The 26,717-nt window shown below is 53.6% G+C and overlaps 1 protein-coding gene across 9 annotated transcripts in view; it reads right to left on the bottom strand.

The window, feature by feature from the left end:
* Window positions 1-26,717, bottom strand: part of RNF213 (ring finger protein 213) — a 97,898-nt gene that overhangs the window by 60,483 nt on the left and 10,698 nt on the right. For 7 of the 9 annotated variants that reach the window (XR_007413130.1, XM_049114529.1, XM_049114528.1 and 4 more), the window contains 13 exons: window positions 19,435-19,920; window positions 17,845-17,973; window positions 17,031-17,206; window positions 16,301-16,462; window positions 15,733-15,935; window positions 12,726-13,009; window positions 11,657-11,913; window positions 10,776-10,973; window positions 6,878-7,100; window positions 6,290-6,345; window positions 4,433-4,586; window positions 1,790-1,963; window positions 664-753 (listed from right to left, as the gene is read on the bottom strand). Coding sequence is in view for 8 of the 9 variants with exons in the window: in XM_049114529.1 (XP_048970486.1) it covers window positions 664-753; window positions 1,790-1,963; window positions 4,433-4,586; window positions 6,290-6,345; window positions 6,878-7,100; window positions 10,776-10,973; window positions 11,657-11,913; window positions 12,726-13,009; window positions 15,733-15,935; window positions 16,301-16,462; window positions 17,031-17,206; window positions 17,845-17,973; window positions 19,435-19,920 (2,592 nt within the window). In the remaining variant the exon portion in view is untranslated. The remainder of the gene's footprint in view (window positions 1-663; window positions 754-1,789; window positions 1,964-4,432; window positions 4,587-6,289; window positions 6,346-6,877; window positions 7,101-10,775; window positions 10,974-11,656; window positions 11,914-12,725; window positions 13,010-15,732; window positions 15,936-16,300; window positions 16,463-17,030; window positions 17,207-17,844; window positions 17,974-19,434; window positions 19,921-26,717) is intronic. The other 2 variants (XM_049114526.1, XM_049114530.1) reach the window with 2 other exon arrangements.

Raw genomic sequence — 26,717 nt, forward strand, 5'->3', positions numbered from 1 at the left:
GAAAAATAAGTGATTTTCCCTTGTTCCTACTTTCCTACAAAGCATTACTTAACAGTTACACATTAACGTCTCATATCCTATAAAAACAAACCCTAATTTTCCTACGGTCATAAGCTTTAATTAAAAACTAACATTTTGGGCAGCCCGGGTGGCTCAGCGGTTTAGTGCTGGCTTTGGCCCGGTGTGTGATCCTGGAGCCCCGGGATCAAGTCCCACGTTGGCCTCCCTGCATGGAGCCTGCTTCTCCCTCTGCCTGTGTCTCTGCCTCTCTCTCTCCCTCTGTGTCTCTCATGAATAAATAAATAAAATCTTAAAAAAAAAAAAAACCAAAAACGAACATTTTTGTTCCCCCATGTGTCGCTGGGTTTAGTGAGGCTTGTGTCATCAACAGGCCACTTGGAGCTACTGCAGATGAGGGCGCTTCACCCCCTCACCCCATGCCTAGGGTTCACCTGGTGGCAAGGCCCCGTTCCCTTCTTCTTTGCTGGAATGCCATCTTTGGTCAAACCAGTAAGGCTAGATAAAAAATGCAAGGTCACATCGACCACGCGCCCTGTGCACACTAGCACTGTCCATCCAAACGCACCGTTCCTATCTAGGTGGTTACAAACAGTCTGGCTTCATCAAAGCACTCCCCAAAAGGAACACCCCGATTTCTGGTACCTGTTTGATTCTCCCTTCCAAGTCCTCCAGCAAGGACTCCTTCCAGCCATACTCCACGGGGAAGTTTATCTTCATCAGCTGCCTCCAGACCTGCAAAGCCCACATGTCAGTGACAGCCACAGCAACAACTAAGTGCCACAGTGAATTCTATTTAAAAAAAAAAAAAAAGAAAGAAGGAAAGACTGTAACAGTAGTTCCAGGAGGGATGGGTACCTGGGTTCTGACCTCATCTTTGTCCCTGGTGAGCTGTGTCGGTGGCAAGTCAGAGCCACCCACCCCAGCCTTCAAAAAGGAAGGGCCCCGACAGGACCAGGCAGCCAGGATGGCCCTTCCACCATGTAGCTGGTTTTTATTCTGAAAACATGTCTCCCCCTTGCTTTATCTCCAAAACCTTTGAACGTACCCATAAAGTTGCAAGAACGGCCCAATGACACCCATGATCCTTCGAGTGGACTCCCCCGTTGTTGAGGCTCAACGGCTGCACTATCTCTTTCCTGCTCTCTCTATAAGAAGCGCTTTCTCTGCAGAACCCCCGCAAGAGAAGTTGCAGGTACCCCACCACATGGCCTCAAAACACTTGGGGCAGGCATCTGGAACACCGCAGCCGTTCTGCTGCATGATCCCGGTGCACGCAGAAAGAAAATAGCAGCGGAGGTAAAGCACCCCCCCAGCCTACAGCACACACCCTTCCCAACCCTCCGGCCTGAGCAGCTCATCCGCTCCCACCCAGGTGACCCTTGGGGGCCAGACCCCACAGCCGCCCCGGGCCTACTCATCCAGCTTCCTTCTGGAAACTTCCCAGCCTTTCTGAGGACTGTTTTTCTCTTCTTTGACTTCAGATGCCTTGTGCTCGGTCTCCCCTTCAAGTACCTCTCGCCTCCACAGTTTCCTGACCTTTTCAGCCATCCCTACCGGCCACTCTCCTTGCTGACACAGCCCGGAGGCGCCTCACCACAGGGCCTGCATGCCCACCCTTCCTATGGGGCCTGTCACGGGGAGGGGGCCTGTGGGCAGCGTGACCAGCACCGCATCTCCAATCCTGCAGGTGGACCATGGGCCCCGGGCCAGCACGTCGCATCCCTGCTCAGACCCCTCCGGGCAGCATCTCAGCCCAGCAGAGCTTTACCTTGATTTCATCTGTGTATCTGAAGGTGAGAACTGCCCTGGCACCAATGATATTGAAGATACGCTCCCGAAAAACGCTCTGCAGCCAAGCTCTGGTGTTGATGATGGTCCCCTGGAACACCGCATGCACAGAATTCCTCCTGGCTTCCTTTCCCAGGCCCTCGGCCGAATCCTGCTGTGGCAGGAGAGGGGTGTGTGTGTTAAGGTCCCCAAGCCGCGACTCAGGCCATTCTGGAGACACTGTTCTCCCTTCCGGATTCTTGGCAGGAGCCCAAGAAGTAGCAACCTCTGAGTCACACGAATGCGTTCAGGACCCGGGCCTCGCCTGCATCTCAAGGTGCCTGATTTCCCTGGACTCTGTGGGTTCGCTCTGAGAGCAGGCAGGTCGGGCAAAGTGGGGCCAAGGTTGGGGGAGGATAAGCACTCCACCCCTGTGAACTGCCCTAGCACAGGGACAGCAGGGGGGAGGGGGCACCCTGCCTTACCAGTGAGCAGATCACGCCCGCCACGTAGAGCACGCCAGCCCACCTTCTCCAAATGGCTGGGAAAGGAGGCCCCAACAGCAGAGCCTCCAGCAGCTCAGAGAAGCCCCACCAGTGCGCCATGCAAACCCCTGCTCCTTGGCTGCGGGGACGGCCCACCGTGGGCCAGAGGTAAACCCAAGGCCCATGCTTTCTTCCATGAGGCTTCCTCTACTCCCTTTTCCCGTCTGAAAAATCCGTTTTCTCTGGGGTCACGGAGAGGGTCCTCCCAGTTCTGCTAGCGTGCGTCCTTCTTCAACAGAGGCCGGCAAGTCAGGCGTGCGTCAGGACCCACAGGTGGCTCTGCAGCCACTCCTCCTTCCAGGGACGCTCCCTGAGGACCACCCTGTGCCCTTCATCCTGCCTGGTGGCCAAGGAGATACTCTTCCTGCCGTGGGAGCTGATGCTTCGAGGGGGCGGGCCACAGTCCACAGACAGGCAAGCAGCTAGTCCTTAACCACAGTAGGTGCCAAGCAGGGAAAGCACAAGGTGTTCTCAAGCACACGAAGGGGATGGAACCCAGCCTGGAACAGGAGGGCGCCAGATGCGTGGGGAGGGGTGGACACAGGTGTACCCAGCCAGCATGCCGGGTCAGCGGACAGCGAGAAGTGGCAGCAGTTCTCAGCTGACTACTGGACATCCTAGCACTTGCCTAACATCTCCGAATGGCACGAATCCCTCTAGAACGATCCCGAAGCTTCAGCATGGTGTGCTTTCCCTGTGACCTGGCCTGCTCTAGACCTTGGCCCCTTCCCAGCCACACTCCGTTCCTTACTGGCCCTCGGGAACAGTGGTGCTCCTCCTCCCTGACCAGGGGAGGGCAGTTCCCACTCCGTAGGCACACCAGCCCTGCCATCGGTTCCCAGGGCACCACGGCGACTCTCCAGCCTACCACCTGTGCCCTGCGCTGCAGGTGCGTGTCCCCTGGGCAGCCCCCCAGAGACCCTGCTGCAAGGAGGGCCCTTGCCTTTCCCATCCCGGCACCTCCTGCACTCGGCACAGGGAAGGCAGAGACGGGCAGTCCGTGAGCAGCTCCATCTAGGCGGGAAGCCTCACGTGTGTGCTCCCTGCTTCTCTCCATCAGGTGTCATCAGGTGTCCCGTCAATTCAGCTAACCCTCAACATCAGGACCCAATCAGAAGCTGTATGAACACGCATCATGCACTTTTGTTGAATTTTAGATCGGCAAACCTTTTTTGTTTTCATGACACGGGCAGAGTATTTTTACCATGATGTAAGTTACACTGCTCTGGGGTTCCAACCCACATTGAAGACTTTTCTGCAGGAAAATATGCCCTAGAAAACCGACAAATTTCCTAAAATACAGTTTATCTGGAAGTGGGCATGTGCCTGCAATGGTTTAGATGACACCTGCTTCAGGAAAAAGCAATCGCCTCACCAATAAGAGTTATTTTAAAATGTGTCTTTGGTATTTTAAAAAGAAAAAGTAAAAGGAATAAAATTAAAATATATACTGAATTCTTTCCTATCATGAACGTCACGATTCTTAATCGTAATACGTGTAACCAAAAACTGGTCAGTCTAAATATAAAATCTTGAGGCGTCTGGGTGGCGGTTCCCCCTGGGAGGCATGTGGAGGGGGTTGAGGGGGCGGGCATAGGGCACTGGGGCCTCCCTACGGCTTGCTTCGAGAGGGCATGCACCTGCGTGGAAGGTACAGAGGTGTGGACTTGGGAGGTGCGGACTTTGCTGCCGTATCTAAGGAATGGCATGCAGGAAATGAGGTCAAGTGGGAACAACCGCACATGACATGCACTTGGGGCACACATTTTAGGATACCTTGCCTGACTTCCCAGCCACCCGCACTGCTCTTTGATTAACCCATTCAGTGGATGTTCTGTACCCTGACCCCCACACTGCCCCTCTGCCTCAAACGGAAGCCCTAGGATGGCAAAGGTGCAGGCTCTGACCCCAAACCATCCTCAATGCACAGAACAGAACAGAACCTAGCAAGGGGGCAGGTGCCCCAAAATTTCTGAGGACAGAATCAGCCACTCCGTGTCCCTCTAACCATCCTAGAACTGGCCAATCTCTGTTGTGAATCACTTGAAATTCCATACGTATCGTGGGTGTGACGTGGTGTGCGTGTGTGTTCCACTTACCACTAGAGGCTGAAGTGTAATAATTCTGCAAACAATCTCAGCAGATAAGGCAAGCAGCTCATAAAGTCTTTCGTCTTTTGTGATGCTGCAGATAGTTTCGTGAAGTTTCTGGCACACAGTCAAGTAGGACTGTATCAAGGGCTCCTCAAGAATCCTACCCCGCAAAGAGATAAGAGAAATCATTGAAGTAATTTATTTATTTATTTATTTATTTATTTATTTTATGATAGTCACACACAGAGAGAGAGAGAGAGAGAGGCAGAGACACAGGCAGAGGGAGAAGCAGGCTCCATGCACCGGGAGCCCGACGTGGGATTCGATCCCGGGTCTCCAGGATCGCGCCCTGGGCCAAAGGCAGGCGCCAAACCGCTGCGCCACCCAGGGATCCCTCATTGAAGTAATTTAGGAGAAATGAGAGAACAGTACCCATTATCCACGACACGTTCCTTCCTTTCAAAATACCAGCGAGGAAGGCATGTTTTGACCCCCTATAGGTTAACATCGGGAACTTACAACCGACATAAAATGGAAACAAAGTCCTTTTGGTTTGCCTCCATGGTCTGAACTGTTTTAATAAAATCAAGTGAAACTAATCCCTAGTTAAAAAAAAAAAAAAGGGAATCCCTGGGTGGCTCAGCGGTTTAGCGCCTGCCTTCAGCCCAGAGCCTGATCCTGGAGACCTGGGATTGAGTCCCACATCAGGCTCCCTGCATGGAGCCTGCTTCTTCCTCTGCCTGTGTCTCTGCCTCTCTCTCTCCTTTGTGTCTTTCACTAATAAATAAATAAAATCTTTTTTAAAAATTTAAAAAAAAAGGCTAGGGATGTTTATTACTGAAGATTAAGACACTGCATAAATTTGAAAAAAATTCAGAAAGATCGGGGGCGGGGAGACAGGGAGGGAAGGAGGGAGGGATGGGGAAAAGTGGTAGAATGGGCACTGTGTGTGGAGTCTCTCCCAGCCCTGTGGGGACCAGGTCTCATGTTCCCTGGCTGGCACAAGGCCAGAAGTGATGGGCGCTGACCGGCGGGAGGTGCGGCAGGTGACGTGGGAAAGGCACCGTGGGGGTGCTTCTGTGACCCACGGGGGCTTGACATTAACAGAGATCTAACACCCCACCTCCATCCTGAACACCTTAAGAATTCAGGTGAGGGGATAGCGGCAGTGCTCTGAGAATCTCAGAAAACACCTATCGGGCACCTGCGCGTTTCTGTTCTGCATTCTATACCATGTCCCTTCAGGCTGTCAGAGGTCATACAAATCTGTAGGAGCAAACGCTTTCAAATAACTATGTAAAGTCAGGGTAGCCTGGGTGGCTCAGCAGTTTAGTGCTGCCTTCAGCCCAGGGCGTGATCCTGGAGACCCAGGATCGAGTCCCATGTGGTGCTCCCTGCATGGAGCCTGCTTCTCCCTCTGCCTCCATCTCTGCCCCCCTCTCTCTATGTCTCTCAAGAATAAATAAATAAAATATTAAAAAAAGAAAAAACTATGTGAAGTCACGTTTGATTTTTTACTTCCAACCAGCCTGGCTTGCAAAAAACATACAAAGACCAACATCAGAGGAATGCAGAACACAAGTATGAAGAGGCAATATGGTGATTGTTTAAAAAATATATATAAATGGAAAAAAAAATGCATACAGGATAAAACACCCAGTGGAAATAACCCAAATCTCAGCAGCTGATACCTATTATTTTCCCCTTAAGACCAAACCCAACCAAACCAGGATGTTAATAGCTCAAAAAGGAGGTGGGATGTATATCGAAGACCTTCTGATTTCAATAGCAAACACGGGACACTGTCACTCAGTCAGAGAGTAATCGTGTAACACCGAGACTGTGTTTCACTTTTCTACTTACTTGTCCTGATAAATATTCAGGAGGTCCAACAGCCTCGTTAATATCTTCCCAATGTTCTGGGGCAGTGAAGAAAAAAGATAGGAAAGAGTTAATCACAGCGCCACCATCTTTGTGAAAACAGAATTGAAGAGAAAAAAAATCTAAATAAGGCAAAACGAAGGATTCTCTTCTTCCTACAAACGAGTTTTATGTGCTCAAGAACCAAGCTTCCATCTTTCACAAATAAAACTCAGGATTTAAACATTATACCTGATCCCTGCACCTCCATGCAATGAGAGAGTGTGCAGCTGGGTGGACCGCCCCCCCAACTACACGCACACACGCATACACGCACACTCGTGCACACACGCACACTCGTGCACACACATGGCCTGACCGTCCAGAGGCCAGAACTCTACTGCCCAGTGTAATGACAAACAAGCAACCCCGTAGCCATAAGAAACAGCAGTCCTGCCCTCTTTTCTGGCTTCTAAGTGCTTCCCTCTGCCAAGATCTCAGAAAAAAAGGAATCCCAGGCCCTGAAAGTCTAGTTTCTGATCTGCATTTGCTGAAGCAAGGACAGCCTGTTCTGAACATCAGACAACAGACCTCCTGATGTCTCTTGGAGAGTTTTGTATGGTGTTGAAGCCGGTACCAAGTCCCTTGAAGGCAGTCCAGGATGCAAGCAGGGATGTGACTCTGATACTCCACGAAGTTCTCCATATAGTCAAGCAAGTTGCTCAGAGGCACCAGACTGAACCAGGACCGGAACAGGTACGTGTCTACGTTCAGCAGATGGATATACTTGCTCATGAGCTTAACCAGATGTGTCCTATGTAAGCAAAAACAGGGAAAGAAGAGCAGCGCTGGGATCAGCAAACACAGATGGAGTCAGGGTAAGTACAGTCATGTTCCAAGAGACCTGTCAAGTTCAAACTTTAAAGATAATTGCAATGCCAGGCAGTGAATCAAACCCAAAGCAAACAATAACATAGTAAGAATTCACCAAAACGGATGAAACTTGAGGATGCGATGTGGAGTGAAACCAGCGGTTGCAAGAGGACCCCCCCCTGACTCCACTTACATGAGGTCCTTAGCATGCACAGATTCTTGGGGCAGAAAGTAGGATGGTGCTTACCAGGGGGTGGGGGGACGGGGAGACAGAAATGTGACTTCGTAGGAATAGAGTTTCAGTCTGGGAACATGGGAACGCCTCTGGGGAGGGAAGGTGGCGGCACAACAACATGAGTGTACCGGGTGCCACTGAACTCTACGCCAAAAACGATAAAAAGGGCAAATTACATGATGTGGATATTTGCCCACAGCAAAAACCTGCACTAAGAATTAAGCACTTTTTCTGGCTTCATGGAGGTATAACGGACGCCAAACGTTGTGGACGCTTAACATGGACGAGGATGTGCTGACTTGATACACTTCACCGAAGCATTAGCTAGCACTGCACCATGTCACGTAACCAGCATTCCTCTTCCGTGCTGACAACACTGAAGATCTCCTCTCTCCGCTACTTGGAAGCACGTCATCCAGGATAACTATGTCACCATGCTGCGCAATAGGCCTCAAAACTTACTCCTCTTCCAGCTGGAAATTTGTACTCTGACCAACATCTCCCGATGTCCCCCCATCCCCTCGCTGCCAGCAGCCTCCATGCTACTCTGTTTCTATGAGTTTGACGTTTTTAGATTCCACACAAGTGAAATCACACATATCATGTTCCCCTGTGTGTGTGTGCGCACGTGTGTGTGTACCTCACATCTTTGCAATCCATTCACCGGTCAATAGGTACTTGGGTTGTTTCCGTGTCTTGGCTATTGTGAATAATGCTGCAGTGAACAGGTGACTGCCATATGGCTCCAAGATACTGATTTCATTTCCTTGGGATACACATCCACAAGAGGGATCGCTGCCTTACACGGTGGTTCCATCATTAACTTTCCATCATGGCCTCAATGATTTATGAATTAAGCATTTTGATGAGTGAATTAAGTGAATGCTCCAGATCAAATGGTCCACGTGAGCCCAGCAAAGGTATTTAGATTATGCTGATTCTGTGACATCGTACTGGAGACCCCAGAAGAAATAGAAAATAATTAAACCAAGGTGCCACAGAAGTCACAGGGGTGGGCGCCTATGTGGTTCAGTGGGTTAAGTGCCTGCCTTAGGCTCAAATCATGATCTCAGGGGTCCTGGGATCGAGTTCCCAAGTCTAGCTCCCAGCTCAGTGAAAAGTCTGTTTCTCCCTCTCCCTCTGCCCCTCCTCCTCACTCATCTTCTCTGTCTTTCTCTCAAATAAATAAATAAATAAATAAACTTAAAAAAAAAAAAAAAGAATGTCACAAGGGCTTAGAAGGCTCTAAGCCTTTAAGTGTGGATAAAGGCTCACAACACAGTAAAGGCCACTTTTGCCTGAAAGACAAGATTTTAAAGACCAAGGCTGGTGTTTTCCATCCTCCACTATTAACAACTAAATTTCTACTAGAAAGTTTGGACACCTACAGAATGGGAGAAGATATTTGAAAATGACCTATCAGATCAAGGGCTAGTATCCAGGATCTATAAAGAACTTATTAAACTCAACGGCAAAGAAACAAACAGTCCAATCATGAAATGGGCAAAAGACATGAACAGACATTTCACAGAGGAAGACCTTGGCCAACAAACACATGAGAAAATGCTCCGCGTCACTGGCCATCAGGGAAATACAAATCAAAACCACAATGAGATCCCACCTCACACCAGGGAGAATGGTGAAAATTAACAAGGCAGGAAATAGCAAATGTTGGAGAGAATGTGGAGAAAGGGGAACACTCCTGCACTGTTGGTGGGAATGTGAACTGGCGCAGCCACTCTGGAAAACTGTGTGGAGGTTCCTCAAAGAGTTAAAAATAGATCTGCCCTACGACCCAGCAATTGCCTTGCTGGGGATTTACCCCAAAGATACAGATGCAGTGAAACGGCAGGACACCTGCACCCTGATGTTTATAGCAGCAATGTCCACAATAGACACACTGTGGGAGGAGCCTCGGTGTCCATCGACAGATGATGGATGAAGAAGTTGTGGTCTATGTGTACAGTGGGATATTCCTCAGCCGTTAGAAATGACAAATACCCACGGTGTGCTTCGACGTGGATGGAACTGGAGGGTATTATGCTGAGTGAAATAAGTCAGTTGGAGAAGGACAAACATTATATGGTCTCATTCATTTGGGGAATATAAACAATAGTGAAAGGGAATAAAAGGGAAAGGAGAAAAAATGAGTGAAAATATCAGTGAGGGAGACAGAACATGAGAGACTCCTAACTCTGGGAAACCAACAAGGGGTAGTGGAAGGGGAGGTGGGCAGGCGGTTGGGGTGACTGGGCACTGAGGGGGGCACTTGACGGGATGAGCACTGGGTGTTATGCTATATGTTGGCAAACTGAACTCCAATTAAAAAAAAAAAGAAAAAAGAAAGATGTTAGCCAAGGGCTATTATTCAAAAAAAAAAAAAAAGAGTTTGGACACCACTTAAAATAATGCAATTATATCATCTTAACTGGGCTTTAACGTCAAAAGGTTCCTATAATAGTGAAGAAGCAATAACTTAATCTAGCCATCTTAATCCCTAAAAACCCGCAGGCAGGAGCGTCCTGGGTTGGTGGATGGGTGGGAGCAGGTGAGACTTGGAATCCTTTCTTTCTCTGACACAAGACAAGGTGGGTGGGCGGGGGCGGGGGCGGGGGGGGGGGCGGCTCTGTGCTTGCAAAGGAGCACAAGTGTTCATCTTTCTGTATTTTTTAGTTTTGATTTTTTTGTACTTAAGTTCAATTTACCACTTTTCGTTGGTAGACTGTGCTCTCTGTCTTCTGTAAGAAAGCTTTGCTCACCTCGAGACTGGTATTTCACCACCTCGAGATTTGCATGTACAATGCGCTGAGCCTTGGACCAGCAGCCCCGCTTTCAGGGATTTATCTTGAGGAAAAGATTGGGCAGGGAGAGAATAAGGATGCTCGTCAAAGCATGCATGCTTACCAAGTCAGACTGAAAAAATAAGAACTAATCCACATGCCCAGTCCCTGCTTACGTAAAAATTAATTCTAATGGGTGAGCGGTCATTATAACAACGTAGCTGGGCGTTTACCAAGGAGGAGTTGCTCACAGAATACTATGAAGTGGAAAAAAAAGCCTGTTGGAGAACAGAATAAATGGCCAATCATTTGTCACCTAACGTTGAGCACCTAACGTGCCCACCAACATGCGTTTGGACAAAAACCCCGGAAATGTGCCCGCCAAAGTGTGAACAATAGTGATTATCTCTGGGAATGCAAGCCATTTTTTTTTAATATTCTTCTTTACATTTCCTGTATGTTTAAAATTTATTAAAGGAGTAGTTTTAAAAGAAGCGTCGCGAGAAGTGGGGGCATGTGCACCCAGGGAGCCCCATGGAGGTCCTAGAAGCACAGTTGTTATTCTAAGATGTACAGATGGAAGTGCAGCTCTGCAACTTACTGATCTGGCCTTTTTTCCCGAAACTCTGAGAAGGAGATTCCTTCCAGGGCCGCCCAGATGTCCTCAGGCTGCATCCTGCAGTCCTTTCCTTGCAGGAACAGCTCCATGCAGTAGTGCAGGAGGGGCAGGGTGAGCACCCAGAGGTCAACTGTTTGCTCCATGCATTTTTGGCACAGGTTAACCAAGGCCTCTCGCCAGCTGTGGGGGGAACGGAGAGTGGCGGTGAGCTGGGGCGGCCAGCATCTTGCCCAGGGTCTGATGGCTCCTCACACTCAGGAGCACTCGAAAAGAGCAACCAGCCCCAAGAGAAATATGGTTGCACCGGGGCGATGGACCTCGGGGCGCCCTGGGCACCCCACGAAGCCCCGGGCCTTGGCCAGTCCCTCCCTGAAGCCCCATGGCAAATATCCCTCCTCGACAGCTGAGGTTCAGGGGTCCTGTGTGATCCATGAGCCCAGACCGTCTGGCAACAGTAAACCCGGATAGAAAGCCACTTTGCCAGTGCAGGGAGAAGCCTGCAGACAACATCCGGCATTCTCCCTACAATCGCAAGGTGCTACCGCTTGCCAGCTCTTCAAGACACTCGAAACAGCAAGCTTTGTACATCTGCCACCCGTCGTTCTCTCTTAAAAAATGTAGTGTGGGGACGCCTGGGTGGTTCAGTGGTTGAGCACCTGTCTGCCTTTGGCTCGGGGCGTGACCCCTGGGTCCTGAGATCGAGGCCCACAGCGACCTCCCCCAAGGGAGCCTGCTTCTCCCTCTGCCTGGGTCTCTGCCTCTCTCTCTCTCTCTCTCTCTCTCTCTCTGTGTCTCTCATGAATAAATAAATAAATCTTTTAAAAAATCATTATAAAATCATTTGACACACACACAATACATACCTCTGATATGTTTCAAAGATGTCACTTAGGTCACTGTGAAGATCACCTGGTGACCTGACGTTCGAGCAGAGAAGGGTACAGAGCATGCTCAGGTCACTGTCTGATAAGGGAATGTTAAATTTTTCCACAGCAAAAAGGACAATCAGGCCCATTCTCAACGGACTCTTCACTGGGTGGTCCTCAGGCAGAGGGTCCACACTACTTTCCAGAAGTGGCGCTGCTTGATTTTTCAAATACTCCCACAGGTGTTTCTTCACCTGATCCCAGAAGAGAAGACAGAACCATGGAGCTGAAGCCATCAGAGGTGCCCGCACGGCCGGCCCGTCTTTGTCCTCAGGGTCACAACAGCCTGAGGGGGCCCAAGGCCCCAAGGGGCAGAGCCAGCTCCATGGAGGGGCCACCCCACTGCCCTGCCTCCCCAGCTGCCCCGGGGCCTTTGTTGGGGGCCACCATCAATGGTGCAGTCCAGAAGCCCTGCACGATGGATGGGCCCTCGACGCCTGCAAGGGTCCAACTGCCAACTCAGAAATGGCCCCAGGTTCTTCTCAAAACTGCCAGAGCCATCCCACCATGTGGGAGAGGGGCGATAAAGGAGGGTCCCATTCTCCCTATATTACCAGAGACTCGGTGTGGGAGGGGGTCTGTGTGTGTGGGGGGCCAGGGTGGGGCCAGGTGAGGTGAGACTAGGGGTGGGACCAGGGGAGGAGGTGGGAGCAGGGGAGGGGGGCGGGGCCAGGGGAGGAGGTGGAGCAGGGCAGGAGGCGGGAGCAGGGGGTGCCAGGGGAGGGGGCAGGAGCAGGAGGGAGCAGGGGCAGCCAGGAGAGGTGAGACTAGGGGTGGGGTCAGGGGAGGGGGCGGGGCCGGGGGGGCAGGGGAGGTGGGATGGGGGGGGTGAAGGGGGAGCAGGGGAGGGGTAGGAGGAGGGGCCAGAAGGAAGAAACCCGGGAGGAGGAGGATCCCAGGCAGTCCCGCCACTGCCACCGGCTGGGGGGGGGGGGGGGGGGGGGTGTCCGGTAGGAAGTGGGTGGTGTCCAGGTTGGGGGAGCTGCCGCGCCCCTGAAGCCAGTACCTCCTTCTCGTCGTACTTCAGCGAGAGCCAGGGCTGCGCTTGGCCCTCGTAGATCATGGGCACCCTGACCACAGAGAAGAACTGCTGGAACTGCACGAGGAAGCTCCTGAGGTTGATGGCGCCCCAGGCCTGCAGGAGGCTGAAGATGTTGTCCAGCATGAGGGTGGCGGCCACCTGCTTCCCCTTCACCAAGTCCTTCCTTATGCTGTCGGTGACGGAGCTCATGAGCTTCTGCAGCTTCCCCGGGGACTCCATGCGCACCATGTCGTCATACTGGTGCCAGTCTAGGAGCGAGGACAGGACAGCACCACACTGTAGGCCGCCCAAGCGCGCCCCGGGACCCCACCCGGGAGGTGACCCACACGCTGGCGCCGGCAGAGGAGTGGAAGGAATGGTCCCCGCAGTGGAGGAGCCACCCGAGCCGCCCCGTGAGTGAGCACAGCTGTGTTTAGGACACGGACCCTTGTCGCCCCACGGTGATAGAGGGGGACCCAAGGTCACATGATTCAGCTGGCCTGGAAATACTCCAAACGTGTCTTGATTGAACCGATGGCTCAGTGCGGTTGGTACACGGGTTCCTTAGAGAACGATGGCGCAGAGGTTAAGGATTCTCTCCCCAAACTGCCCTGGCTAGCGCCCGAGCACCATGCTGTAGGTCACTGGGTGCCAGTGCTTGGTGTCCTCTGTACTGGGAACTGTGACGCCCCCTCCATTAAGGACAGTGTGGACCCCACGACACACAAGACAGAGCCCTTGATGCAGCGCAAGGGCTGAGAACGTGACTGCTCCTAGACTGGAGCTAGGAGACCCAGCAAAGCCGGCTGCACAGAATGACAAGACCAAGCGGTCACTAAGATGCCAGAGGCGACACAAACACACAGAATCAGCCACAAAGTTCAGAACGCGCAGGTCTCCGGAAGAGCAGGTGCTCTGCTCATCTCGCTGCAGGCACGGAGGTGCCCGCTCACCCCAGCCCTGTAGGCCCCGTGAGGACCCGAAATTACTGTTTGGAGTCACTGCTTTTCCTGCCCCCTGTGACCTGCCTCCAGAGGCCCCGGTGAGCTGCTGGCCTGGCCGGGCCCACATCACAGAGGAGGAGGGAGTGTCCCCAGGCTCCCGAGCAGGGGACACCGTCAACCCCGGGATTGCGGGGATTGGGGTGGGGGGGGTGTTGCATCAGATGTCTTGGGTCTCTCAGAATCTACCAAAAGAAAGGAGATGAAACGTTGACATTTCCAACCCACTAGAGAAAAGAGAAAGAAAATCTTGAAGGTTAGGAAAAAATACCCCAAAACGGGCATGAAAATGTGAATAGAGAAGACAGGTCAAGGTGACAAAAGTCAGTCTCCCAGCAGCAACCGGGATGAGTGCTGGCGGGTGAAGTGCCTCCACCAAGGACGGTCGGACAGCGTGAGAAACCACGAAACAAAACCAAGCAACGAAAGCCCAGGGAACAGGGAGGGCGGAGGCGGGGCAGCAGAGGTGGGGGCGTGATGGCAGGCCCCCCTCCGCCCAGCACCAGCAAGCGCTCTGCTGTCGGGGTCTCTGGGGGCGCGGGGCTGCACCGGGGGCCCCACCCTGGCGGGGACGCTCACAGAGAGGAAGGGCACAGCCACCTCTCCCCTCACCTGCGCTGGGAATAAGGAAACCTGCATTTGTTCAAGTCCCTCTATGATGAGCCACTGCTGCGCGATAGGGAGCAGAACACAAACCTCTCCCGGGTTCTGGCACCTTCCAGATGCCTTCCCAAGCCGTCCACCAGGATGTCAGCCGCCAGGGCACCCCGCACCTGTGCTCCAGCCATGACCTCCCGGCCCGCAGGAAGCCAGCGAAGGGCCTCCCATGGTCACCAGGCCTCAGCCCCATCCCGCCCACCTGGCTCGGGCACTGGCTCCCCAAGGCCCTGACGGTCACCCCGGCCGGGCGGCATCTGAAGCCCCAGGGTGCTCACGGCTGCCCTACAGGGAGGAGCACCCGGTTACGGAGGGATGGAGGCTCTCCTCTCTGGAGCTGACGCTCCAACCCTTCCAGAAAGGCCTTTTGATCAAATAGGCTTCACGTACGGGACGTGCAGAGATCCGAGCGGCCCCGCACGCTGCTGGCCTTGCTCAGCACATGGGGACACCTACCACCGACTGGGCGCCAGGCCACAGACAAGGTCCGCGTGAGTTCCCAAAGCAGGAGCCGCGGCGATCGTGGCTACATAGAACACACACGCCACACTCACACGCACCATACATTCATACAGGCCACACACATCACCCGCACGCCATACACACACCACACACGTCACCCCCATCGCTCCTACATGCCCACACTCACCACACACACACCCCCACGCTCTCATGTCCCACATACTCCTACACGCCGCACAACACCACACCTGCCAAACATGCTACACATACCCCACAGCCACACTACACGGTCCTACAGCCCGCACACCACACATGCACCCCCCCACACACACACACACGCTGCATGTAACAAGTGGAAAATAGAGCAAAGAGACAACAGAGAAGACAAGAAAAGGAAGCAATTAGACATAAACAGGAGAAAGGAGAAGAGCGTGGAGGGCGGCGCGGACGCCAAGCAGCAGGGGTGCGGGTGTGGGTACGGGTCTGACTCGTGGTCTCCGGGGCAGGGGGTGGGTGCCCGTGGCTGGTCTCCGGGGCAGGGGGTGGGTGCCCGTGGCTCTGGCCTCATCTTCCTGCCAGCCCCCTGCAGCCCCCTCCCCTGCCCAGCTCCTCACCCCCAGCGGCTTCACCATCTCCCCCTTTAGCAAAAATCCTTTTCCTGGTTTCCCCTTGGAAATGAGTGGTTCTGTTACACTGATCAACTTTCCGGCTTCCAAACTCGGGTTTCCTCAACGCAGAGCCAGCGGCGGGGGTCCGGGGCCACGCCGGTGAGGAGGACCCACCGAGGGGCCCTGCTCTGCAGAGGAAGGCCACTCTGGGAGGCCTGGCGCCCGCAGTCCTGAGCTCGGCCCCGAGGCCCTGCCCCGACTCACCTCCCAAGGCCAGAAGCTCGGACCTCACGACCAGGCAACGGTTGACGTGGTCGCCGTGCTTCTGCTTTTGTTTGTAGATAAACTCGTACTCGCAGCAGCCGTCGCCGTCCACGATGACGTACTTGTAGGGGATGGGTTTATCCACGTGCTGCCTGGAAAGGACGGTATGGCCTTCCACGAGGTACCCATTCTCATGCAGGTCTCTGAATAAACAGGACACCAGTCACATCAAAAAAAAGAAAAAGAAAGAAAAGAAAAGAAAAAAATTCTATTTTGAACATTTTAGCTCTCCTCAAACTGCATGGAGCACAGACTCGAAGCTACACCTCACTCCTGAGCAGGAGGATGCTTCACGGACCAGTCTGCACACAGAACCAACATTCCATGGGCCATGGCGACAGAGGACAAAGTATGTTATGGGGGGAGCTCTTGTTTGAAACGGTCATTTTCCAAGAGTGTGTAAAAAACGTCATCAGCTTGAAAAGAATTATTGCCTCGGTATATTTCGAAGACTGGGTGTTCTGGATGTTTCCCCGAGGGACTCCCTGCAAGCCCTCCGCACACTCACTTGGTGTAATGCATCTCACAGACGTTATTCTGCCATTTGAGCTTCCCAAATTCCTCTCCGCCCCTGACATACACCTGGTGTGAGTTGAGGTTCACGTTGCAATCCTTAGGAATGATGGCGTGGAAGTACACGGTGATTCCTTCCTGGACACTCAGGGGGGTGCTGGAGGAAAGCCAGAAAAGAAAGCACCCATGAGCTTCAGGTCTGCCCCCGCCCCCCCTGCACCCGCACACACATGCACACGCACACACACACACGCACATACACGCACGTGCACAACAGGATCCTCGCTTCTCGACCCGGCCCAGTGCAAGAGCGTCCACGCTCCAGACAGACACCACACCACGGGGTCCTACTGTGCCTCCCTCTGCAGTGGGGTGGCGAGGAAGGGGGGCATCCCCCTGCAAGGGGGCTCTCTCTGCCCAGCTCTGAAGGGCTGGGGGCAGTGGTGGGAGGGGGCTGATGAGCACTTGGGGACATGCCAGCCTCTCCCCCCTCCACCACCGGGCCCTCTGAGTTCCTGGGAGGCCCTTGAGGCCCCAGGAGCACTGAACCAGGCAAGGAATGGGGACGCAGGATGCTCCCCAGCCTGCGCCCTGAGTAGGTGCCCCGTTTCCCCAAGAAGGGTCACCAAGAAGGGCAGTAGCCTGGGACTCTCCATCTCCAGCCCCAGGGTGGGGGTGGTCTGGGAGGCGGTGCCTATGCCCCGGGGCCCAGGGCTCACACCTACCTCCCCATAACCTCACTCGCTCTGGCTTTGCGGTCCCGTTGCTCCTTCTCATTTTTCGTGGTGGCCACGCAACTCTTGTTATTCCCTTCTGGTTTCTTTGGACCCCCCGGCTTGGCCTTCTCACTTCCACCTGTTTTGTCTGCAGGGCCGGCCATCTTCTTCTTGGGTTCAGCTTTCTGGAACAAGTAACCGAGCCCCAATCTTTACAACCAGTTTCCACACTTGCCCTGCTCCAGCCAACAGCTGTCACGACGGCTAGAACAGTTGTGTCCCTTCCCTGCTCAGAACCTTCTGAAGCCCTCTGACCCACGAGCCACAGCCTCCAAGAGCCCCCCCTGTGACCCTCTTCTCCTCACTTGCTCCTGGGGGCACTGGCTTTCTTATTGTTCCCTAAATGGGCCCACCACACTCTGCCGCAGGGCCTTTGCATCTCCTGCTATTGCCTGGGACATGTTCTCAGAGAGTGGCATGGCTTGGCCCTCACTCTTTCAGATCTCTGCTCCACCTGCACCTCCTTGGGGGGGCCTTGCCTGGCGACGTGCTCCCAGCACCCACTTTCAGCACCCTCCACCCTCCCCCTGCATTCTCCGTGGCTCTCCCCATGCCTGACTTTGCTTTTTGTCTTTCCCTCTGTAGTAGAATGTGAGCCATGATGGCAGGAGCCAGGTCTCCTTTGTGGCTGTATCCATGGCCCCCAAAAGAGAATCACCGAATGAGTGAATGAAGGATAAACTTTAGAGAGAATGGGGTTTGAAAGAGCAGGTGGTGGGACAAAGGGCAGGACTGGGAGGCTTCCAAGAACCAGGCACCCTACCTGGTGGTGTTCTGGGGGAGCAGGGGTGCCTGCTGGTGGCTGGTTCAGTTTCTGAGTCTTGGCCTTGGCTTTACCTTTGTCGCCAGCCCCTCCCACCGGCTGAGCGGGCTGGGCCGCAGCGGCAATTTCCTGAAGGAGACAGAAACCCCAAACGTCAGGGCCTGGGTGACGCCCTGATGGCGGGAGGGTCAGCATCTGCCACCAGGGAAGGGTCGGCATGTAAGACCAGGGAAGGGTCAGCGTCTGCCACCAGGGAAGGGTCGGCATCTGCCACCAGGGAAGAGTCAGCATCTACGACCAGGGAAGGGTCAGCATCTGCCACCAGGGAAGGGTCGGCGTCTGCCACCAGGGAAGAGTCAGCATCTACGACCAGGGAAGGGTCAGCATCTGCCACCAGGGAAGGGTCAGCGTCTGCCACCAGGGAAGGGTCGGCGTCTGCCACCAGGGAAGGGTCGGCATCTGCCACCAGGGAAGGGTCAGCATCTACGACCAGGGAAGGGTCGGCATCTGCCATCAGGGAAGGGTCGGTGTCTGCCACCAGGGAAGGGTCAGCGTCTGCCACCAGGGAAGGGTCGGCGTCTGCCACCAGGGAAGGGTCGGCGTCTGCCATCAGGGAAGGGTCGGCGTCTGCCATCAGGGAAGGGTCGGCGTCTGCCACCAGGGAAGGGTCGGCATCTGCCACCAGGGAAGGGTCGGCATCTGCCACCAGGGAAGAGTCAGCATCTACAACCAGGGAAGGGTCGGCATCTGCCATCAGGGAAGGGTCGGCATCTGCCACCAGGGAAGAGTCGGCATCTACAACCAGGGAAGGGTCGGCATCTGCCATCAGGGAAGGGTCAGCATCTGCCACCAGGGAAGGGTCGGCATCTACAACCAGGGAAGGGTCGGCATCTGCCACCAGGGAAGGGTCGGCATCTGCCACCAGGGAAGGGTCGGCATCTGCCACCAGGGAAGAGTCGGCATCTACAACCAGGGAAGGGTCGGCATCTGCCACCAGGGAAGGGTCGGCGTCTGCCACCAGGGAAGGGTCAGCGTCTATGACCAGGGAAGGGTCAGCATCTGCCACCAGGGAAGAGTCAGCATCTGCCACCAGGGAAGGGTCAGCATCTGCCACCAGGGAAGGGTCGGTGTCTGCCACCAGGGAAGGGGCGGCGTCTGCTACCAGGGAAGGGGCGGCGTCTGCCACCAGGGAAGAGTCAGCGTCTGCCACCAGGGAAGGGTCAGCGTCTGCCACCAGGGAAGGGTCAGCGTCTATGACCAGGGAAGGGTCAGCATCTGCCACCAGGGAAGGGTCGGCATCTGCCACCAGGGAAGGGTCAGCATCTGCCACCAGGGAAGGGTCGGCGTCTACCACCAGGGAAGAGTCAGCGTCTACACCAGAGAAGGGTCAGCATCTGCCACTAGGGAAGGGTCAGTGTCTGCCACCAGGGAAGGGTTGGCGTCTGCCACCAGGGAAGGGTCGGCGTCTACACCAGAGAAGGGTCAGTGCCTGCCACCAGGGAAGGGTCAGTTGTGCCACCAGCCAGGCGAGAGGGATCAGCAGCTCAAGGGGAGGTGACGTGGACCTGCTCATCACCCCCAACAACTCACCGCAGAGGCGTGGGCCCCAGCCTCCTGCCTGGGGGTCTGTGGTTCTTTCCTGGGCTCAGGGCCCTGTTTGGACTCAGGCAGCAGGAGTTCCCGGGCAGCATCTTCCTTCCCAGGACAGTCTTTACTGGCAGAGGCAGTGGCCCCCACCCCTTTGGAGGGGCTGGGGGTGTCACGGCCCTTCCCATTCTGGGGGGCACTCCCTGTGGTCTGGTCCGGCAGAGGGCTTCCTCCAGCCTTGGCGTGCCCTGGGGGCCCTGGGGGCCCAGCACCCTCCAGCGGGCTCGGGACGGTGCCCGGGGGCTGGCTCGGCTGGCTGGACGGAGCACCTTGTGGAGCCTGGCCTTGGGGTGGGGCTGTGTCCCGGGCCCCGGGGTCTGCAAGCAAGGAGACGCTACAGGGGACAGAGGGGGCCTCGGACAAGGAGCCCGGCTCTGTGGAAGTGAAGGCATTCTGGTTCTTCCTCTTCCTTCCTCCTCTCCTTCTTTTCTAAACAGAAAAAGAGACACTAATTTTATTTCTAGGGTCACTACAGTCTCCCAGCATCTTCCTCCAGTTTCCTTCCAATGTCTCAAGTGCGTCGAGCATTGCCTGACCGAACCCCCTCCTGTCACACCTGCCCACGTCTTCATCTTGGGAAGACTGAAGCAGAGACACACGTGGCCGCGGGTGGTGGACGGCGCTGTAGGCCCCACAGCCAAGCCCTGCAGGCCCCGCGCTTCCTTCTGCCAGATCGAAGCTGAGAGCCTCCCCCGAGTTCCTCTCGACGGCGCATCCCTGGAAGCACGCTGCCTGTGTGTGACAGAGCGCACGCGGCCTCCCGGATCACACGCGGCCTCCACGGATCACAAGCGGCCTCCATGGATCACACGCCTACATCGCAGGCGTTCCATCCAGGGCCTTTCAGGCCTGGAGGTCCCTGTTCAGAGGCCCATGCTCGCTGGTCAGTCCCATCGAGTGCTGGTGGCCCGTAAATCCCCTGAAATGCAGTGTGGACACGGGACCCACCACCCACTCCAGGCCTGGGTAGACTCGCCAGGGACAGTGAGGGAGGAACGCAGCAGTTGCTTACGCATGGGGTTCGGCGGCCTCGTCCTGGGTCAGGTCCTGGCCGCGACAAGCGACAACCCTGCAGGACACACGGGGCCGCGCCAGCACTGCGTCCTGCAGGGGGATTTCCTGGCCTGAATGACAAATGACACATGCTGCCCTCCTGGTGGCAGGAAGGCTTTCAGGGTCATCTAAGCGGGAGGTTGAGGGCGCTTGGGCAGTTCTCTTGATTTTGGCTCAGGTCAGGATCCCGGGGTCCTAGGATGCAGCCTGCTTGTCCCTCTGCCCCTCCCCTTGCTCGCTCGCTCTCAAATAAATAAATACATAAATAAATAAAATCTTTAATAGGGGCACCTGGGTGGCTCAGGGGTGGAGCGTCTGACTTTGGCTCAGGGCGTGACCTCAGGGTCCTGGGACAGAGTCCGGTAAGGGGCTCCCCAGAGGGAGCCTGCTTCTCCCTCTGCCTGCGTCTCTGCCTCTCTCCCTGTGTCTCTTATGAATAAATAAATAAAATATTTTTTAAAAATTAAAAATTAAAAAAATGTTTAAAAAGGTCAACTGACTGGCTGGCTCAGTCAGAAGAGCATGCAATCCTCGACCTCAGGGTTGTGAGTTCGAGCCCCACATGGGGTGTGGAGATAACTTAAATAAAACTTAAAAAAAAAAAAACAGTCCTCCAAGGTGATAGCCTGTCCCACGTCTGTGGGTGTACAGAGCACTAAAATATTTGCTCACGTGCGGATGGTAATTCGGCAGGTGTGGGGGGCCCAGGGCCACTGGAGAGCGGGGTGGGGAGGGGGTGCCAGGTCAGGGCCCAGAGCTGCCCCTGGGAGCCCCGCCCACGTCTGGGCCGAGGGTCCAGCACCCACATCTCACTGGGTCTCCTGATGGCTCTCAGCCCGCTGCAGGCTGGCTTCAGTCAAGCTGCCCACCAACTTATGGGGGCACCTAGGGGACCTCAGCGCAGGGACAAGGAGCAAGAGAGCGAGACCTGCTCCTCCAACAGCAGCCAACGGTTTCTGGGTTCGTAAGAGGGGGAGACCACGACGGTTTTAGCCTGTGGGAAGCGCCAGTGACAAAGGCGCTAGGATCTCAGAGGTGGCCCCGAGCCTGGAAAGCTTCGTGGAAGAGAAGCCTGAAAGACACTAAATCCCTAATAAGATGGCTTCGTCCATTCCACAAGGATTCCCTGGGCCTGCACTGGCTGCAAGTGGCCGGAGACTTGCTCGCCCAGGACAAAAGCTGCCAACCTCATCCTACAATGGCCTCTGGGATGACTCCTGTTTTTTATTTTCTGAAGCTAATGATGCTTTGAGAGTTTAGGGTCCTTGCTAAACTTGGAGCCGCCCCTCCCAGGGCTGGCTCCCTCCCTCCCTCTCATTTGTAAATCAACCAACCCAGAGCCCACACCCACACCCACCTCCCTCATTGCCCCAGGGCCAGGTACTAAATGACTAGTGACACCCCGACAGCCCAGAGACCACCAAGGTCGTGCAAACCAGCCAATCCTAAACTTGCTCACACTTGCCTTGCCCCCTTTGCCCCTGGGCCTTCCGAACACCCAGACCCCTAACCCATTCCCCCCACCCCCCCCCGTGGTAAGACGCCACCTCTTGTCACTCAGCCACAGCAGCCACAGCCAGGACGCCTCCTTGCTGTCCTCTCCAGCTCTGATTTCCCCCTTCCACTGACCCCTCCTTCCTCCTGCCCGCCGCCCCACACCCCTGCCCGTCCCTCCCGGACACCCTCTGTAGGAAATCGAGCCCACCCAGGCCTCCTGCCCAGTCCAGTAGGGGCACAACCCTGCCTGAAAACAATGCATTCATTCTTCACTAATAATTTCCTTTTCCACCCCCTTCCTGCTTTTAGAAAACCTTCCACTCAGCCTTCTGGAGTCTTTCTGTGGTTGGATGGGATGCTCCCCGATTCAGGACTCCTCGAATAAAGCCAACTCTATCTTTAAATCGACTTGGTTGAGTCTCACGGTCTAACAGACCACACAGGGAAGCAAGGGCCACAGCGAGAACCAGGACGGCTTGGAGGCTCAGCCTGCAGGGAGTGCAGGAGGCAGGCACCCTCGCGGGGCCCGTGACCCGGTCCCGGGTGAGAGCGCGGAGGGGTGACCCCAGGACTACAGCCCACTGCGTGGACACGGCCAGCTGGATTTCACGACCCTGGACCAGGCCGACCCCCAGCCCCCGGGGTGCCGCATCCCCTCTCCCGTCCCCGCCTTCCCCCCCCCCCCCCCCCCCCCGCTGAGCAAGGTCCATGGTGCTCTATCCATTTGTTCCTCTTCTATAAACTATAAACTGCCTTTTTACATCCTTCACCTGCCGTCCGTCCGCTACTGTCCTGATCATCTTATTTCTTGGAAGGAATTGAGTATCCCAGTTGCTGACCCAGCATCACAGGCCGACAAAGTTTTCTGGCTGTTTGCTTTTACATTTTAATAGCCAGATGGTCTCCCCTGACTCAGAATCTATGATTATTTTGATGGCCATATTAGCATTTACAGGTTTTTTTCTTTTAAAACGAGGCTTAGAAAAAAAAAACGAGGCTTAGAAATACTGAAACAATTTTACAAATAACTCACCTCTATTTTTTACAACTTTTAGGGTGTTGTTTTACGTTAAAACATGGAATCGCTCTGGTATGTATTTTATTTTAAGATTTTTATTTATTCATTCATGAGAGACACAGAGAGGCAGAGACACAGGCAGAGGGAGAAGCAGGCTCCTGCAGGGAGCCCGATGGGGGACTATATCCCTGGACCTTGGGGTCACGCCCTGGGCTGAAGGGAGATGCCCAACCGCTGAGCCACCCAGGTGCCCAATGTCACCATATTTAAGGGACTTATTTTTAAGTAATCTCCACACCCAGCGAGGGGCTCGAACTCACAACCTCGAGACCAAGAATTGGGTGCTCTTCCGACTGAACCAGGCAGGTGCCCCTCAATGTCATCATATTCAGAAAGTGCTTCAGGAGTTAACCAAGGAACAGATCCAAACCCTGCAGGCAAAAACCACAGCTGCTTCGGGCGCCTTGGTGGCTCAGTCGGCTGAGCGTGTGACTCATGGTTTCAGCTTGGGTCATGATCTTGGCGTCATGGGATGGAGCCCCCCATTGGGTTCTGTGCTCACTGGGGAGCCTGCTGGAGATTCTCTCTCTCTCTGCCCCTCCCCCCCTTCCCTGTCTTTCAAAGAAATCTTAAAAAAAAAAAAAAAAAAAGACCACAGCTGCTTTGCAAGCTTTCCACCAACACCTAGACCTAGTGCCTCGTGCTCACTAAAGCTTTGTTAAAGGCATCAATGGTGCAGGGAAGCAAATTTTGCCACCCACAAATATGCCTCTTTGGCATATAGATTATTTTAAGCTGGTTATTTTTAAGAAGCTGCAGGTAGGAGAAGCTCTGAAAACCCAGAAGTTTTCCTTTTATGAGATATTTCCACATAAAAGGGAAATCTCCATGAGTACAGTTGTCTCCCTCACCACCAGGAAGATGGGGGTGACTCTTAATTGTCTAGAAACTCGTCTGTGGAGAAGGCTGAACTTCAATCTACACAACACTCTCACCTTGTTTACAGTGCTTTTCCTGATCACCCCCCACATCCACCCCAACATCTCCTATGTCTTTAGCTGGAGGTGGTATTTAAGATGATGGCTTTGGCCATTTCGGGGAGCTACTTCATTTTCCCGGGTCTCTCCTATGTATGCAGGAGGTATTTATGTCGTTCAACGACTGTCTGATTTCCTCCTGTTAATCTGTCTTGTGTCACTTTTAGACCAGCCAAAGAACCTAGAAAGGCAGAGGAAAACTCTTCCTCTCCAACAATGGTCATCTCACTCAGCAAAAAAGTTTCCACTCTGCAGAAACCCAGTATAAAAGATAAACTCCGCAAATATCAATCTCCGATGCAGGAAACCTCATTGCTTTTCCTCATAAGCGAAGAAACTTTCACTGCGCACCCCAGCTCGTTTCACTTTTTACATGAGTGACCCCTCAAAACTCCTAAATGCTCCAGAAAATTCACAAAGTCAGGATTTTAACTCCCAGGAACCAGAAATGAACTTGGCAGGGCATCCACTGGACCCTGGGGGTTCAGAGCATAGGCCCTACAACCTCAGACACGAGCAGCAGCTGTGACAGTCACCAGTCAACCTTCTCGGTCAGCAGAACATCCTCAGTCACAAGAGCCCAAACCAGAAGGCACCGTTGTGGCCGAGACCAGCCCTGGGCAGAAGCTGGGCAGGGCCTCACCACCTTCGTCCTTCTCAGGGCTGGGGGCACTCAGTCCACATGCAGAGCATGCAGGAGGCACCTTTTTATGCAAGGTCCCACTATTTATGCAAACCACAGACATACCTCAGAGACACCTGGAGTTTGGTTCCAGGTTCTCCAAATAAAGCAACTATTGCAATAAAGCAAGTCAAACAAATTTTTTGGTTTCCCAGCACATAAAACAATTATATTCACACTACACTGTATTCTAAGTGTACAACAGCATTATGTCCAAAAAGTCCATGTGCACACATTAATTTTAAAATACTTGATAAAAAAAAATACTTCATTTTGGGGGCACCTGGGGTGCTGGGATGGGGTCCCACATCAGGCTCCCTGCTCAGCAGAGTCTGCTTCTCCCTCTCCCTCTCCCTGCCCCACTCATGTTCTCTGTCTCTCTAATAAACAAAATCTTAAGAAATAATAACAACAAAATAAAATGCTTCATCGGTAAAAAGTGCTAACCATCATCTGAGTTTCAGCGAGTCATGATCACTGTAACAATGATAATAGTGATAAAGTTTGAAACAGTTCGAGAATCACCAAAACGCGACACAGAAACACGAACTGAGCAAATGCTGTTGGGAAAATGGCACCAACAGACCTGCTCGGTGCAAGGTTGCCGCAAACCGACAATTTGTACAAAATACCAAGTCTGCGAAGGGCACTAAAAGGAGGCGTGCCTGGGGGACTCAGTGGGTGAAGCATCTGTCTTCAGCTCAGTCATGATCCCAGGGTCCTGGGATGGGGTCCCACATGGGGCTGCATCTTCTTTTCTTCCTTTGCTGGGAGGGTAATTAGTCTCCAGCCCCCGGACTGTGCTCTGCCACGAGGGCTAAGTCACCTGTTACTGAGATTTTGCGAAGGTCCAATCAAGCTTATTCTGGTTGTTTTGCTCAATTTTGTTGGTGCTTCTCTGGAGGGACAGACCCCTAGAGGCCCCTTCTCTGACGTTTTTTGCTGGTATCCCTTCCCTATACTTGGGGTTTGTTTTTTTTTTTCTTTTTATTTAGTTAGCTGATCTGATTGCAAGAATTTCCCCCACATCTTTGAGAAAATAACAGTTGGAGGCCACAGTCCATTCTGCCCTAAGGACGATACAAATGGGCCGAATGGGCCTGTCCGTGGTGGGGGATTCAGGAGGATTCCAGAATTTGGCCATAGAAGCTGAAGCAGTGATTAAATCTTATCTGAAACCTTCAGACGCCTTCCTGGAGTCCTTTTTCATAATGAAATCAAAGAAGAGCAGGTCAAAGGACACTTGTCATGCTGAGTGGTCCCACCATGTTACCTGCGGGTGCAGGGAGAACTCTGCCCCAAATGCTGACTTTAAACCAATTCTTTAGGGGCACCTGGGTGGCTCAGTGGTTGAGCATCTGCCTTCAGCTCAGGGTCTCGGGATCGAGTCCCACATCAGGCTCCCTGCAGGAAGCCTGCTTCTCCCTCTGCCTGTGTCTCTACCTCTCTCTCTGTGTCTCTCATGAATGAATAAATAAAATCTTTAAAAAAAAAATCAATTCTTTAATTTGATAGATTTCATATAAAAGCTTGCAGTTCTTTTTATTTTCAATGTTTGGGTTCAGAAGTGGGACATTTATACACTTACAGGTCATCTATTTATATCTTTCCAGTTGTGGACTACAACACATCACTGACCCATTTTTTCAGGGTCGTTGACTGTTTTCTTCTTGATTTCTATGAGCTTTTGACATATTGAGGCAACTCGTTCTCTGCTTTAAAAATACTTTTATGAAAATAAATAAATAAAATAAAAGTACTTTTATGTAGGGATCCCTGGGTGGCGCAGCGGTTTGGTGCCAGCCTTTGGCTCAGGGCGCGATCCTGGAGACCCGGGATCAAATCCCACATCGGGCTCCCGGTGCCTGGAGCCTGCTTCTCCCTCTGCCTGTGTCTCTGCCTCTCTCTCTCTCTGTCTCTCTCTGTGTGTGTGTGACTA

This window comes from Canis lupus, chromosome 9 (genome assembly GCF_003254725.2).
Source record: "Canis lupus dingo isolate Sandy chromosome 9, ASM325472v2, whole genome shotgun sequence".
Lineage (NCBI taxonomy): Eukaryota > Metazoa > Chordata > Mammalia > Carnivora > Canidae > Canis > Canis lupus.